The sequence below is a fragment of the Platalea leucorodia genome (assembly GCF_965183815.1).
Source record: "Platalea leucorodia genome assembly, chromosome: 4".
NCBI lineage: Eukaryota > Metazoa > Chordata > Aves > Pelecaniformes > Threskiornithidae > Platalea > Platalea leucorodia.
Window position 1 is genome coordinate 24,174,367 of NC_138826.1, and position 15,103 is coordinate 24,189,469.

A 15,103-nucleotide genomic window follows, 5' to 3' on the forward strand; every position below is an offset into this window, starting at 1 on the left:
ACTGGAATAGGCTGGACCTTACTTTCTTCAATGCTGTCTTTGTTAGAAGGGTTATTACCATTATACAATTTTATTCAGGGAAAATTAATAGGTATCCACACCCTCTCCCAGGGCAAAAAAATCTTTATCATCTCTTGCCTCGGCCTGTTTTGAAAGCAGATAACAGGCTTGATACTGTCTTTATGAACCCCTCACCAAAGTCAGAAAGTTCTCTCAATACACCTTAAATTTCCAGGTGTATCAGCTCAGCACTGCCACCCCGCCTGCTCTGTCAGCTAAATGATATCACCCATCTGCTCTGTCAGCTAAACATATCACCTGCTTCAGTAGTTGAACGAAGACCATCAGGGCAAAAGAAGAATAGTATTAGGGATTTTTTGTAATGCTTTTCTTTCAGCCCATTGCTGAACTGTTGTACCTCCAGGTATGAGTCTGGGGAAGATTTAAAATAAGGATACTGTAGTCTTGGAGCCAGTAAACGGGTTTTTTTTTGTGGATTTTTTTAATATGATTAGGGTATCCTTGTAAAATTTCAGCTTTATAGACTGAAAAAAGACTAAACTAAATTCTTCCCTTTGAGTTCAGCTGCATACTGTGTTTGTCATTTCTTGTAGTGCCTAAATGCTTGCAGCTTTCTGGATTTCAATTCCAGGTAGCTACTTCCTATAAAAAGATGTAGAATTACTTCAATGTTGGTATTTTTGATGCCTCCTCTGCTAGCCCCTCCCCAAATTGATGTACCTGGTGTCATGTCTGCAAAGCAGCCTCTGTGGTACAGCTGTCCCTCTGTGCTGCTATGACTGTGCCTTTGACCAGACACTAGAAAATGGACTGGTCTGGGCAGGCCTCCCTGAAAACTGAAGCTGGTGAGATGTGCAAGCTCCTTGGCTGCCATCCTGCGTGTCACTGAGTGGTTTAGGCCAGGGGGCCATCAATATCACAGCGGAGCTCTTCAGGGGAGCTTCCCTTTGGTTCTGACCTGGTGTCCCTCTGTGGGCTTAACGAGTTTGAATGAATCTGATGTTATGTTCCATTTCCTTCCTCTAGTGGTCCTGCTACCCTGGCCTCTGAAGGGGACTATGCTGCTGGCCAAGGCTTTATCCTACTGGATGATGTGGCTTGTCTGGGGACAGAGCTGTCCCTCCTGGACTGTCCCCACAGCAACTGGGGGCAGCATGACTGCTCACACGCTGAGGATGTGGGAGTCCGCTGTTCCCCCGAGAGCAACACAGTCATGGATGCCAGCCTGGGTAACTCGCCTTGCCTCTTGCCCTGGACGGTGGGGAAGTGTCACCTGCTGGTCTGTTCCTTTGCAAGCTCTGAGAGATGTGGGAGTTTTCCCTGTGCTGTCTCAGTGAGGGGGCTGCTTTTTGAGGAGGACTGCTAGGAACGAGCCCTGGCTGTCTTGGGGCACAGCCACAGAGTTGTGGCTCCACCAGCCCTACGGCCAGACCTGCAGAGAAACTAAAACTGGAGAGAATTGTATTGGCAGTCTCTAAAACAAACCCGAGGGGCTGAGGAACGGTGGCTGCCTTAGTGTGCCATTGCTCACTGATGAGACACCTCAGCCTCCTGTGGGAACAGAGGACCCCTTTAACTAGACTCTTTAGGAAACTGGTGTTTCCACATTAGTGTCACACCTTGCCAAGACGAGAGGACTTCAGATGTGAGGGGCTGTTGTGTGGACATTGGTACCCTCTTGTGTGGATGGTACACTTTTAATTAAAATTGTGAATGTATTTCAAGTTAGCAGAATTTCCTTATTCATCTGAGACCTGATACTCTCCCCTTTCCCTATTACAGGAGACTTTCCAATTTGTCAGACATTTTTTATTGAAATAGACAGCATCCAACTTTTTTGTTTTTCCTGGATGTAGAACTCTTCTCTTGCCTAGAATAATATAATAGTTTTATAATTTAATGGATTTATTTCCAAGGCATGTTTAAGCTTGTCCACACTTGGCTCAGGAGTTAATAACTTTCCTTCTGTTCTTGTTCTCCTCTTTACTCAGCTTTCAGAATATGATCCACTAATGATTTCCAGTATGTATTAAATAAATATGTATGTAGTCTTCTGATTCAGCACAGAGGTGAAATGAGGGACATAGTCTTCATATAGAAACACTCTTTTTTTCTTTTTTCTTTTTTTCTTTTTTCTTTTTTTCTTTTTTCTTTTTTTCTTTTTTCTTTTTTCTTTTTTCATCTTTCATCTTTTGTCTTTTTTTCCTTTTTCCTTTTTCTTTTTTTTCTTTTTCCTTTTTTCTTTTTTCTTTTTTTTTTCTTTTTTCTTTTTTCCTTTTCCCTTTTTTCTTTTTTCTTTTTTTTTTAAGCTTACTGATGTCTGGGATTCATCTTTTCCTATAGAACCCAAGTCCCAGGCACCTCACACTCTCTGGTATTTTTGCTTGCAGCAACCCCTGTGTTTTCTGCTGCAGGGCCTCCTGTGCGGCTGGTGGATGGAGAAAGCACCAAGGAGGGACGGGTTGAGGTATTCCTGAATGGGCAGTGGGGCAGCGTCTGTGATGATGGCTGGACAGACAGAGATGCTGCAGTAGTTTGCAGGCAACTGGGATTCAGGTAAGAGCTCGGGTACACGCATCTTATCTTTCTCATAGAAACAGCTCTCAGGGGGATCGCTTCTTTCTGGACCTGTTTCTGGGGGCTTAATTTCTTAGTTTTGGCATACCTGCATATGCTTGAGGGAGTAAGGTCCTATTCTCACAGTGCCTTCAGCAAGTACTGTATTACTGCCTGTGTGCAGAGTGACACATAAATATTATTTCTCTTAAAATGTGCTGATGCATCAGGTTCACCTGCCTCCTGCTTATTGCAGATTAGCCACCCTCTCTGTAATTGCAGTGGTACAGCAAAAGCCAGGGCAATGGCTTATTTTGGTGAAGGCCATGGGCCCGTCCATCTGGACAACGTAGAATGCAGTGGCACGGAGCACACCCTGGGGCAGTGTGTCAGGCCTGACACCGGGATTCACAGCTGCTGGCACAGTGAGGATGCTGGTGTGATCTGTGACTATGTGGAAGAGAAGGTCCAAGACATCAGAAGAACAGGTGATGTGCCAATTTCTTCTATGCAGAAATCTGGGGCTCCAGTTGTAGTACCTCTGCATGCTTTTATGCTTTTCCCCTGCAGTTCTTCTGTTCTTTGGTTGAAACTTCACCTACAAAATAAGCATGTCCTGTCCTACACCTCCTACTTTTTCCTTGTTTTCATTGTCTCTTCTTAGGAGCACAGGGTGCTCCAGAATGAGGAACTCCACCCATGTCAGGCCTTTGAGCCTACAGAACTTCCCCACAGCCAAGTCACTATGCCCTTCCTTAGGGCCGTAACCATGAGCATACTTTGGGGTTTAGAGCACTGAGGCAATAGCTGTAGAGGTCCCATTCTGGCATAAGACTACAGACACTGGAGGTAAGCACCTCCACCAAAACTGAGGAAACCTACGGGATCAAATCTTCTATGAATTCCACATGCATAACACAATGCAGGCAACTACCATGAGGATTAATGCCCTCAGGGAAGGCGAATGGTATTTGGCTCCGTGACAGCAATTCTTGATACTTAAGCTAAAGGTATCTACCCAACCGCTGTAACTTTGCTGTGCAGGTCCAGAATCTGGTGTGTGTGGGATGCGCCTGCTTCACCGTCGCAAGAAAAGGATCATAGGTGGAAACAAGTCTCTCAGGTACTACCCTGTAATTCCCGGGAAAGCCAGAACTGGTTCCAGCTTTCCTACAGGCTCTGGAAATAGCCTGGCAAATGCTGAATACATTCACACATTTTCACTGGTGATTTTTGAACTTGATTTGAAGCAGTGGGCCCATCTCTGGGAGAATGCGCGCCAGCTGAGCCCAGATGGGGCAGAGTGAATGGGAAAAGAGCAAAACAGCTTCTCTGTGTGTGATGCCTATTATTCCTCTGTTTCTTCTTCAGAGGCGGCTGGCCATGGCAGGCCTCGCTACGGTTGAAGGGTTTTCGTCAAGATACTCGTCTGCTGTGCGGAGCAACGCTGATCAGCAGCTGCTGGGTAGTGACTGCAGCCCACTGCTTCAAAAGGTGCGTTTGTGAGTGGGGAGCCCTAAGGGATACTCAAAGATGAACAAGATAACCTCATACAAGAATATCCTCCCAGCCCAGTGGAACCACATGAGCAAAGTTTCTAAAACAAGAGCTTCAGGTCATGATGTGTATGATCCTGGAGCACTTATGGGCGTGACTCAATATAGGCTTGATTTATCCTTCACTGCTTACACCTGCCATCTTAACTTCGAGGCTTTACAACTTAAAAGGAACCAGCATTTTGCCATTTTTTGGTGCTTTAAAGAACTGTGAATGCAAGGTCACACACCTTGCAACTGTTGTAGCCCTTTTTTATAGGGGAAAAAAAAAAAGTCTTGTGCATGGGACACCCATTGACCCCAACAGCTGGCATTATCACATCTGCTAAAGAGGTCCCACAGTCCGTTTGTGAGGAGGTGGTTCAGTCTCATAGCAACTGACACTTGTGTGAGCCTGTTTCTGTCTTAGTAGGAGTATCAAGACCTTGAGTGTCTTTTTCTCCAGGTTTGGTGTTGATGTGCGGCGTTACCTGCTGCGGGTGGGCGATTACCACACAGGCGTGAAGGATGAGTTTGAGAGGGAGCTGCCTGTGGAGCGGATCATCCTCCACAGGAACTATTGGGCCGGCAGCAACGATAACGACATTGCCCTGGTCCGGATGCGGGGCAGAGAGGGGCACTGTCTCTCCTTCAATCACCACGTTCTGCCTGTCTGCCTGCCTGACAGGAAAGAGAAGTCTGACATCAACAGGCAAGCTTGCATCATCTCTGGCTGGGGAGACACAGGTGAGTGATGGGGCTCTGAGGAGCAAGAAAGGTAGGGGAGTCTGGGTCCAGGAGCCTACATGGGCCATTAAGTTCTGTCTGCACAACTCAAGGCCGTGTTCGTACTGCTCCTATTGTCTGTGCCAGCACGTGGTGTCAAGGAGCAGAGAGGTGAGGGGATTTTTGTGCCATTGTGCTTTCTTCTGATTTTGAGGCTTCTTGGGCCTGCCCATGGTGGAAGTTTTGGTTGCCGTAGAATCTTTCTGAAGCTGTGGGAGAGAGCAATGCTGCCACCTGGCCACAGTCCTCTCTTTCTTACCCCTTCTACATGCACGTTTGCCCACAGCAGACCCCTTAGGCAGCAGTGGCCTGTGCAGGGCTGGTGTACAAAGCCTATGGGAGGCCCCCATGTTTCCATGACCTCCTGCCTTCTTCATGACACTGTAGTAGTGAAGTGGGGGCTTAGAGGTGGAAGGAATCTCTCTCAGACAACCTTGCTTGATCTCCCTGGATATTGCTGCAGGGACAGTTGGGCTCTGAGGCTGGTTTCTGCACTAGGTTCGAGATGGCCTGTACCTGTCCTCTTGCAGCACATCATTGCTATGGAGCTTCCTAGGCAAAAGGGAGCGGGCAATATTCTAGAAAGTATTAATTAGTAAATACTTAACACTCTCAAGGCGATGTTTTAAAATGCTGGGCTTGGTGGAGTCCTGACATGCATGCATTAGCAAGGGCTGGAGACAGCTTTGAACTCTAAACAAAGCTTTATAACCGCCTGTCCAGTCCTCCCCCCTTTGGGGCTCAGAGATGCAATGCAGGGCTTGGGGCAAGGAGGCCTTTCTGGGGCTGCTGTGACTGGAGTAAAGCCCTATGTTCAGAAACACTTGCTGCCAAAAGGCAAATAGACGCAGGAGCTTTTCTGTTGATTTTGGACTTACCCATCCTTCCCAGCTGTTACCCCAAGTGTTTAACTGCAAATATACATTTGTCTTTGGAGTGAGTTGCGCCAGGTGCACGTGTCACTTCGGGGTGTCTGGGGAGGATCAAGGAGCAACTTGGCCGTGTAACTCCCTTAAGCTGTACTGGGACTTAATGGCTAGAATCCCTCCCACGCACCAAACCCGGCTTTCCCAATGAGAGGTGCAGTTACCTACTACCTTGTGAACTTACTGCAAACCTTGGGCACAGAAAGGTCATACTCTAATATGGCACAGGAACCTTATGTTCTGAGCAAGTCTGGGGTAATAAAGAGATTTGAGCAAATAGAGACAAATCTGGCCAAAGATGAAGTGAGCTTCCTTTGAATAATATTTGGATGCCTCTGAAACATCTTTCAAAACTTCTCTGAGGATTGAGCACTTCACAAATATTACTGCGTTTATTCTCTTGAGAAAACACTGTCATTGTTTTACAGAGGAGGAAATGGAGGCTCAGAGAGATTAAATAAATTGAACAAGGTTCTAGTTACTTGTTGGCAGAACCAGGAGTAAGACTCATCCTTTGATCTAACCTCTTTTTCCAACCTCTTCCCCATCTCTTTGATCTTACAGCTCTTTTTTGTGGTCTGGCTTGGCAGTACTGTTTTCTGAAGTTCTGGTGGTTCAGAGATGCTGAGCTCAGCCTATTTCTGTGCCGCAGTCTTGACGTTAAATGTACAAACATCTGTTTTTGTGTGGAGCACCGTTGCTCCAGGCCGCTGCTGTTGTCTGTATGTGAATTGGTCTGGCTGGTCTGTTCTGTTCTGTTCCAGGGAAGTCCTATTCAAGAACCCTGCTGCAGGGGGTGGTGCCTCTTCTCCCACGGGAAGACTGTGAGGTCCGTTATGGGCAGAAGTTCACTAACCGCATGATTTGTGCTGGGAACCTCTCTGAAGATAAACGGGTGGACAGCTGCCAAGGTGACAGTGGAGGGCCACTCATGTGTCAGAGGTCAAATGGACGCTGGATCATTTTGGGGATCACTTCCTGGGGTTATGGCTGTGGTCGGAAGGATTCCCCCGGTGTGTACACAAAGGTCAGCAAATATGTACCCTGGATCAAGAAAATGACCAAGATAAAATGAAAATGTCTGAGCTCTCGAACTTGGACGTGGTCCTTTTGCCCTGCAGCAGCAGAAGGCTGTGGCTTCTGGCCTGTGACTGATGGAGATTTATTTTGTCGTTGGACACTGGGAAAAGACTTTAACATAGAACTGGGAGGAAAAGAGTTATGGCTGATTCTTTAAAGTCTTTGGTTTCACTTTAGTCCGTAGTCTCTGAGCAGAGAAAGCAGGTGCACAGAGTGATAAGTCTATGTTGTTCTGACTGTCTGAGTCCTGTAAAGCAATCACACTTATTCCTTTGCCCTGGAACACAGAAATGGTAGAAGTGGAGAGAGACCTGCCTCTGTAAATCTATTCCCATTTTTGTATGTTTGCATACTTGAAAAACACTGCAAGGAGAGGTGAGATGCTTAGAAGATGGCGCCAGGCTCTGGCATAGTGGAAATCTTCAGATATTTTTTCATAACAGCTCTCTTCAATTCCAGGAATCAGAAGATTTGACCTGAGCTGAGGAATAGACAGCTGCCGTTTTTTTCCTTCCCTGTTATGTCTCTAGGGGGAACCTTTTCCTTTCTGAATAGTAGGTCTGCTCCCATATGATCCCTTTAAAGTGTCTGTCCCTGCTAAGAGATGCTTGTCCCTCCTTCTATAATCCTGTATCACACATTTCCAGCTGCCAGATGCTATGGTTTTATTGCTACTTTCTCAATATAGTGGTTCTTTTGTGTTTGTTTTTTTTTTCTTCCTTAAAGCAGCATCTCCTAGAATCAGTTGGTGTGAGAGTAAATCTTCATTTTTAAGAGACAACAGCTTTCTTGCCTTCATGGTTACTACGAAGAACTTAAAAATGTGACCTCAGAAGGCTGAATAGACATGTTATTTTTCTTTAAATCCAAATGTAATGTTAATCTCAAACATTCAGGTGTTGAGTCACGATTTAACAGCACCACGGGGACTTTCTCTTGGTGCCTTATTCACCATAGTTATTGGCTGCCCTTTATTTGTGATGTGAGTCTTTAATATCTTTGTGTTCACAGTTCTCCCATGAAACATGGAAATACTCCTGGGGTGTAGATACAGAACAAACACACAGAGTGAGTAACTTGCTCGAGGTGTACAACAGTAAGCGTGCTGCAAAGCAGCTTCCCCTTTTCCTGAAGTGTGTCCTATTCTTGCAGCCTCTGGGCTATGCTTCCTCTCTTCTCTTCTTTGCACTATTTCTCTTTTCATTCCTTTCAGTGGGAGTAAACTGGCTTGACTCGAGGCTATGCAAGCAGTGCCATCAAACTAATTCTCAGCCTGAACAGAAATAATGCTGAGAGAAAGCAGGGGTTGGTGAATACTTCAATTTCTTCCTACCCTCTCATTGAAACAAATTATTAGAGTTTCCTCTTAGGCCTTAATCACTTTTGTAAGTTAATTTATTATTCTCGAGTAGGTAGAAAAATATAAAAATAGACAGAAGGGCTAAGAGCATTTAACAGTTGTGCCGCACACAGTGTGTTCTTGCTGTGTGCAGACGAGCCAGAGAGAAGGCAGGTCGGCTCAGGAGCAGGGGCAGTAAGTTTTGATGTATAACCAAGGACCCGAATGTGGAGTAGTAATACAGAATTGGACACATGCAACTTGTGCCACATGTGCATGGTTTGGGTTCGCTCATGCACTGTAAGGTAGGCAATGACTGGGTCAGGCGCTGGCCTGCTGTCTGGAAGGTCTGCGCTCAAGGCACTGAGGTGTTCAGTACCTCGGTATTACCAAGGCAAGAACAGAAGACAGAACACAGCCTGTGGATTAGCAATGTCATATTACAGGGCATGTGGTGACAGAGTCCTAGAAATTGCCTTGGATTCAATAAGTAGTGCTTGCCTAAAGGTTTAATTTGTCTTCTATAAAACAGTTTAATGTAAACGTGCTGACCTGGCTGGGTGGCTGATTTTTGTGTGTGAATGCTAAAATAAACAGTTCCATTTGCCCTCTCCAGGGATTAGGACAGTTGGGTTACCAATGCTGCAATGGACTGCAATGGAAACTTTATTTTAAAAAAGAATTGTAGGAATCCTGAAAACATGCAATGTCAGAACCTCTGCAAACTGGCCTTCGAGACAGATCTGAAGTGTTCATGCCTCTTCTCGAGGGGCTGAAAGTCTGCAGTGCAGCTTGTGCTGATAACCTGGTTTGAAGTGCCAGGCTTGATCCTTGGGTAGCGCTGTGCGTGGCTCCATGCTGGCTGTGTTGTCCTACAGCTGCTGGCAGAGAGTCCCTGACGCAAGCTGCAGACTGCTCCTTATCTCCCAGGAATTAAAATGAGAGGAGGACCGAGGGCAATTACGTTACAGACCTCTGGTCTTGCAGGGGATTAAATGCCAAGTTCCACACTGGTAGCGACAGCACCTGTCTGGGAAATGTGGAGGGATACGGCTTTTACCTTCAGCCTCCCCCAAGCCAGCATGCTACAGCAGCTCAAATGGAGTTTCTGTGCTTGTTACATCTCTAGTTTAACCTGGTTTGATCTTTCAGCTGATACCGATAACCCCAACAGGCTTAGAAACACCCAAAGGATTATAACTATGAGGTTATTTCCCTAAGCCTACTTAACTGGTTGCTATTCAGGAGTTAGAATAAATTACCATGTAACATGAGCGAGACACAGGCCTGGCATTGTCTTCTGAAATTCCCACGTTCTAGGTCAAAATATTTCTTTCTCCTAGATCTTGTCACCATGAAAGCTGTGAGAATCCTTGTAAGCAACATCCCGTAAATCCTGCATGAGCCAGGAGGAGGGAAAGAAGTATCTGATCTCCTTCACCTAATTTTACACCTTACTGGTACTGTAGGCAAGCCTGCCAATGCTCTCCTCAATTGTCCTAACCTGTTTCAGAGCACCAGTATTGCTCTTTAAACTGGGACTGTGGCCCAACCCAAAAACTCACATGCTTTGCTACCAAGGCTTACTGGAACTACCTGGTTGGATGAGCGGCACCCAGCTGCCCTAGGACTGTATTTTGTACCTAATGTTGGCCAGCAGCAGATGTTTCAAAGGATAGTACATGTGAGTTTTTACTGAACAAGTTTTAACAGCCTTTCCTTTTGAGGAGTTTTGTTCTTGGCCCATTTAAATTAATTACTTGCATTGCTACCATTATTATTTAAAGCAGAAGTACAAGTACTCAGTCCTCTAGGTGTTGTACAAACACTCTGCACTATCCTTTTGTGATTCTTCTTTTTCTAAAGTGTGAGAGTTTATATCCCTAACTTTTTAAAACCTATTTAATGTAACCAGCCTTCATCTTCCATATAAATGTTTAATCCCTTATTTAATCCAACTGAGCTCTCAGCCTCAATATTTTCTGACAATGAGAACCAATATAATTTTATTCTCCATAGCACATAATTTCTTTTTATGGTTCCTGAATTAATTGCCTTTTGTTTTTGTTGAATCCCATCTGTGCTTGTGTTCTGAGCTATGAGAGGAAATAAGGGCCCTGGCTTCATATTCTCTGTTGTCCATTACTCTAGAGATAGGCCCTTTTCTAAAACCTTGGCTTCCCCAAACAGTCTAGGTATCTGATAACATGGTGACTGTCTCTCCATGTCTTCTCTTTCTGCTGAATCTTTAAGCTTTGGTAACCAGAACTGAATGCAGTTTGCCAGGGGAGGCTGTGCCATCTGCTGATTATTTTCAGTATTATTTTCTATAGTAGGCAATGCTATAAGTGATTTCAGCACTGTATGTGTATTATGTATGTATGCTGGAGCTAGCTTTAAACTTGCTACTGTGGTCTTGGTGGCAGCCTAGCTACAATGGGACGAAAACCCACCAAGGTTAATTCCTCCCTTGTCTCAGGCAGGCGCAGCAGCCCCTCTGAGCTCAGAGCGATTGCTGTAGGTATGTCTGGGGAGCGTAACACAGCTCTGGGCAGGGAGCACCTGTAGAGCTTTGCCTTGGCTGACATACCTGTAAGGCTGATACAGTCCTTCACAGCATTAGTCCGTTGGATAAGGCTAATGCACATCATACATTATTTCCAGGAGCTGAGAGCTCAGTCACTGCTGCTGGTGGCTGCACTGTGCCCCGTGGATGCTGTGAGACAAGTTCCCATAGCAGTGTGGCACACGCTGGTTATGTGAGAAAGGGAATTTCACTATGACTGGGTGGGAGCATTGGCAAGAGTAGACACATGGCTATGGCAAGGGAGCAGCTACTAGTGCTCCAGGTATCCCTCTTTGAGGGAATACCCCAGTGGTCTACAAAGGCTGATCCAGTGCTGGTGTCTTCCTGGCCTGCAGTGCCTGCACTGGTACCCCTATCAGCCCTATCTTGACACCAGTTCAGGCTTTGGCCACCTGAAGATGGATTAAAGATTTATCCCTTTCCCGTAGCTGAACACTGTTCTGATGATTTCTATGAATTATGTTCTGTGCTGTGATTAATCAGGCAGCTGTTTATTAACCTGGGCAGAACGTCGATTACCCTTGTAATCCTTGTATCCTTGTAGCAGAGAATAACAGATCAGTTCCTCAAAGGTATTAGTGGAGGCATTGGTGAGGAACCAGGAACATGGATATTTGCTGTTTCAGGGGTAAGAGCGGTGGGCCTGCCTTTTGTCTGTCTTCTTTCCTCTCTGAAACAAACATTCTGAAGTCTCTTCATCCAAAAAAAGCTGTGGTGATCCATCAACTGCTTGAAGACAGATTTTTATGTGTATATTCAGCAACCAGTTGAAAGCTTTTGAGAGATGAACTGCACTGTGGTATTTAACACCATCTTGATAGATTCGCTGGGAGTTCCTTGCAGCTAGAGGGAACAGAATGGCCCCTGGTGGTAACCGACTGGGGACCGCTCCTTGTGGAACAAGGCACCGTGACCCGGACAAATGTACATCTCTTGAGCTGTATTTTTACTTGTTCAGAAAAATATTTAATTTCCCACATCAAGGAGAAACACTTGCTTGTGTAGTAGCCCACTCAGTCCCATTGAAATCCCTTTCTACTAACCAGGGGCTGAGTACCTCTGAAATCAGTCAAGTGCCAAAACTCTCATGTCCCCTGGATCAACACCAATGGCTCACAAGGTATGCTAATAAATGGATTATACTGTGACTCTGTGGGGCTCTGTCTTGTTTTTAATAAAGGAACCTGTTCCAAGGGCAGGTTTTAGGATTTTTTTCCAGCCCTGAATTAAGCTAATTAAATTTTTGTATTAATGTTATTTTTAGAGCAGCTATAACATGCTAAAGCATGTTACAAAGTCAGCATCGTGTTTGCTATCATTACTACGAAATGCAACAGTTCTTCAAATCCCACATTTTGTGGCCACTTGGAACAGGTGAGGGTTATCTGCAGATCAACTCATTGCACTTAAAACTTAAAAGGACTTGATATATCAGCTTCATAATTCGTTGTTATAGTTGATCCTTCTATACCTTTGAACAAACTTGTTCAGCATGATTTAGTCTCCTTTCAGCTTAGGATTCATGTGTCACCACTCTAAGAATCAAAGGCAACCTCTGGAAAAGTGGAAGCGGGAGGAGGGAAATGCAGTTTGAATGCGTGACGGATGCAAGAACACTGTTCTCTTCCCCTCCACTGCTGAAATCTGCATTGCTGTATAAAAAGTCTGTTTTGAAAAATAGTTCAGGACCTTGCAAGGTCACTGTTACTGCGCTGACTTTCCCAAGTCATTAGGGTTAGCCTGGGGTTTGGTGTAGCTGATGCCTGCAGACTCCAAGTATTATAGCATGTAAGTTTTTGTGCTTATTGACTCCAGCCTGCTGTTGGGAACTGACATGCACTCACTGAAGAAAGAGCTGCTTGTGGTTAACACCTCCCTCGCTTCATATCTGCCTTTGGGGTTTTCTACACCTACCTACGTTTCCTCTCTTGCTTGTGCAAAACTGAGAGCTCATGGCTGAGGTTTTTGTGAGAATAGATGGCATGTGTATCAATGGGGGGGAAGCAGAGTGCAGGCATTTTAGATGGCCTTCCATGTGTCAGCGGGCAGTGTTTCACCAAGACAGTTCTGTAACGCTCTTCTGTAGTCACTTCCTGGGAAAGAAACAAAGTCGAAACTGTGGTTAAGGTTACAAGTCTGTCAAGTCTCGTGTTTTGTATTAAAGCACTTGACTGCTGCCTTCCTGTGGTGAAAAAGCTTGGGGAGAGTGTATGGCATGAGCTTACTTGTTTTGGATTGCCAGCTGTAGGATAGCTGGCTTTGGATTTTGAAACTGAAATATGAATTGGGAGGAAACTGGGCTTTACTTCATGCAGTTTTCTAACTAGGATAGCTACCATATTCATTAGGCGAGAGGAAGGCGGGCATTCAGGTATCACCACTGACATTAAAAAAATTCTTACTTGGGCACAATTTCCTCTTTCTAATGGAGGAAGACAGTATGCTGCTCAGACAGCCTTGGGTTGCTGGGCTGGGTGCCGTGCCACTCTTCAACTGGCATGTCTAGAGGGGGTACCTGGCAGTGGTAGGAGCTTTCTATGGGATTGTGTTTATGTGCAAAAGTGAAAAGAGGAAGTAGAGCCAGCAAAATGGATGTTCAAGTACGTGGATGATCCAGTTAGAGTCATTTATGTTTAGAAAAACCCTTGGATTTAAGAGGTGCTGATGGAGGACAGGAGTAGGACAGACAAATTCAAACAAACTGGTGAAACCCCAGTGCACTACTTGATCTTCCCCTCCTTGCTTTTCAGATCCCACACATTCTGCCAAAAATAAAAGGCACCTTTCTCTTCACAGATTTTCAAAACTAGCCTTGAAAGGAAGAAACAACTGCTTTGGATCAGCTTTACCAAAAAGAAGCTGTGAAGCTGTGCTGCTCTGATGTTTCTCCTACGTTTATATCTGCACTAGCCTTTGTACAGACATCAGAGCAGCTGTGGCTCAAAGGGCTGAGCTGGAAATAGGTGTAACTCAATGCTGGGCTCATGTTCAGTTGCTGCCCAACAGAAGAAACACATGGGCATGAATTAAAATTGCAGCAAATTGATCCTGCTGGGAAGTGTTTGCTTGAGCGTGTTGAGATTCCCAGCCCATGCCAGCCCTGGGGCTCGGGAGCCAGCAGCAGGTACCTGTCAAAGGTTTCTGTGAGAAGAGGTCATGCCGCAACTTGCTGTCATGTTTGCCTGACGTGCTAGCCTGGACAGTGGGCCCTCCTCACTGTGAAGACAGGGAGTGTGGGAGAGATTTACTGTGGCAATGTAACTGGACAACTCAGCTGAAACCACTTTAAAAGTTTGTACTTCTCTGTTACTTTCTTCTCAAAAGCAGAACAAAACAACAACAACAAACCCCTCTTCTTTGTAGTTTAACTAGTCTGCTCTGCTTAAAACTGAGCTGTATGCAAAGAAGAAAATGTGCTTCTAAAGGTTAGTTCCTTCCTTACTATTCCCCCCACACACACTTGCATGTAGAGGCTTGCTGGAGATAAAGTAAGATGACAACCTCCGATTCTGGGATGGAGACCTGTTTAAGAGGGGGAAAGCATACTATTCAGCCTACTGAACACTCTGTGGTTTTTTTAGAACCAAACACACTGGAGGAAAGCTCCTTTGCTTCAAGTTTACCATTTAGTTATCTCTAGCAAGACTAAGAAGGAGATTCTGTGATTCAGCACAACTACACTGAGGTCTCAACAGAAACCCTTTTAACTCCTCAAATATTTAAGCCACAGCGAGGTTGATTAAGACTTGAGAAATCTTTATTGTCCTACAAGGTTTGTCTTCGCAGTTACACGGGTTTAACAATTTGCTTAAACTGATGCAACTTTGTTGTTGACACTTGGGGGTGATGCACTGTTTGAATCAGGTGCCTCTGTTCAGCTGAGGCAGGAGTGTCCACGCACGAGATGCCTGAAGAAATATGCAAAGTGCGTGCCACTACTCACTAAATTCCTACTACTATTATATTTAACCATCCTAAATAAATATAGGTTGCTAAATTCAGCACCAAATGTGATGACAGAATTACACAAATCTACTTTTCTTCCCTCAAGAAGACATGGGAAATTACCTTGGGAAATGCATTAAAGTTTTTGATAGTAAATTTTACAGGAATTTGTCACAGCATTTTGCTGGCACATGGCTGAAATTGAAGATCTGCCTAAAAAAGCTAGTAGCTTCTGAGTCAGCTCACAAAACAAACAGCTGTCAGTACCTGCTAAGGGCTGCTCACCTACCTGGAGCAGAGAGCTGAAAATAGAAGCACCTGATTTAAT

General features: G+C 45.0%; 1 protein-coding gene across 8 annotated transcripts in view; it reads left to right on the top strand.

Moving 5' to 3' along the window:
- LOC309588642 (neurotrypsin-like) overlaps window positions 1-11,477 on the top strand; it is a 24,400-nt gene extending 12,923 nt beyond the window's left edge. For 6 of the 8 annotated variants that reach the window (XM_082308157.1, XM_082308159.1, XM_082308158.1 and 3 more), the window contains 7 exons: window positions 1,048-1,250; window positions 2,436-2,577; window positions 2,839-3,065; window positions 3,622-3,700; window positions 3,949-4,071; window positions 4,579-4,859; window positions 6,589-11,477. In XM_082308157.1, the coding sequence (XP_082164283.1) occupies window positions 1,048-1,250; window positions 2,436-2,577; window positions 2,839-3,065; window positions 3,622-3,700; window positions 3,949-4,071; window positions 4,579-4,859; window positions 6,589-6,899 (1,366 nt within the window). In that variant the 3' untranslated portion in view covers window positions 6,900-11,477. The remainder of the gene's footprint in view (window positions 1-1,047; window positions 1,251-2,435; window positions 2,578-2,838; window positions 3,066-3,621; window positions 3,701-3,948; window positions 4,072-4,578; window positions 4,860-6,588) is intronic. The other 2 variants (XM_082308161.1, XM_082308156.1) reach the window with 1 other exon arrangement.
- The last annotated feature ends 3,626 nt before the right edge of the window (window positions 11,478-15,103 follow it).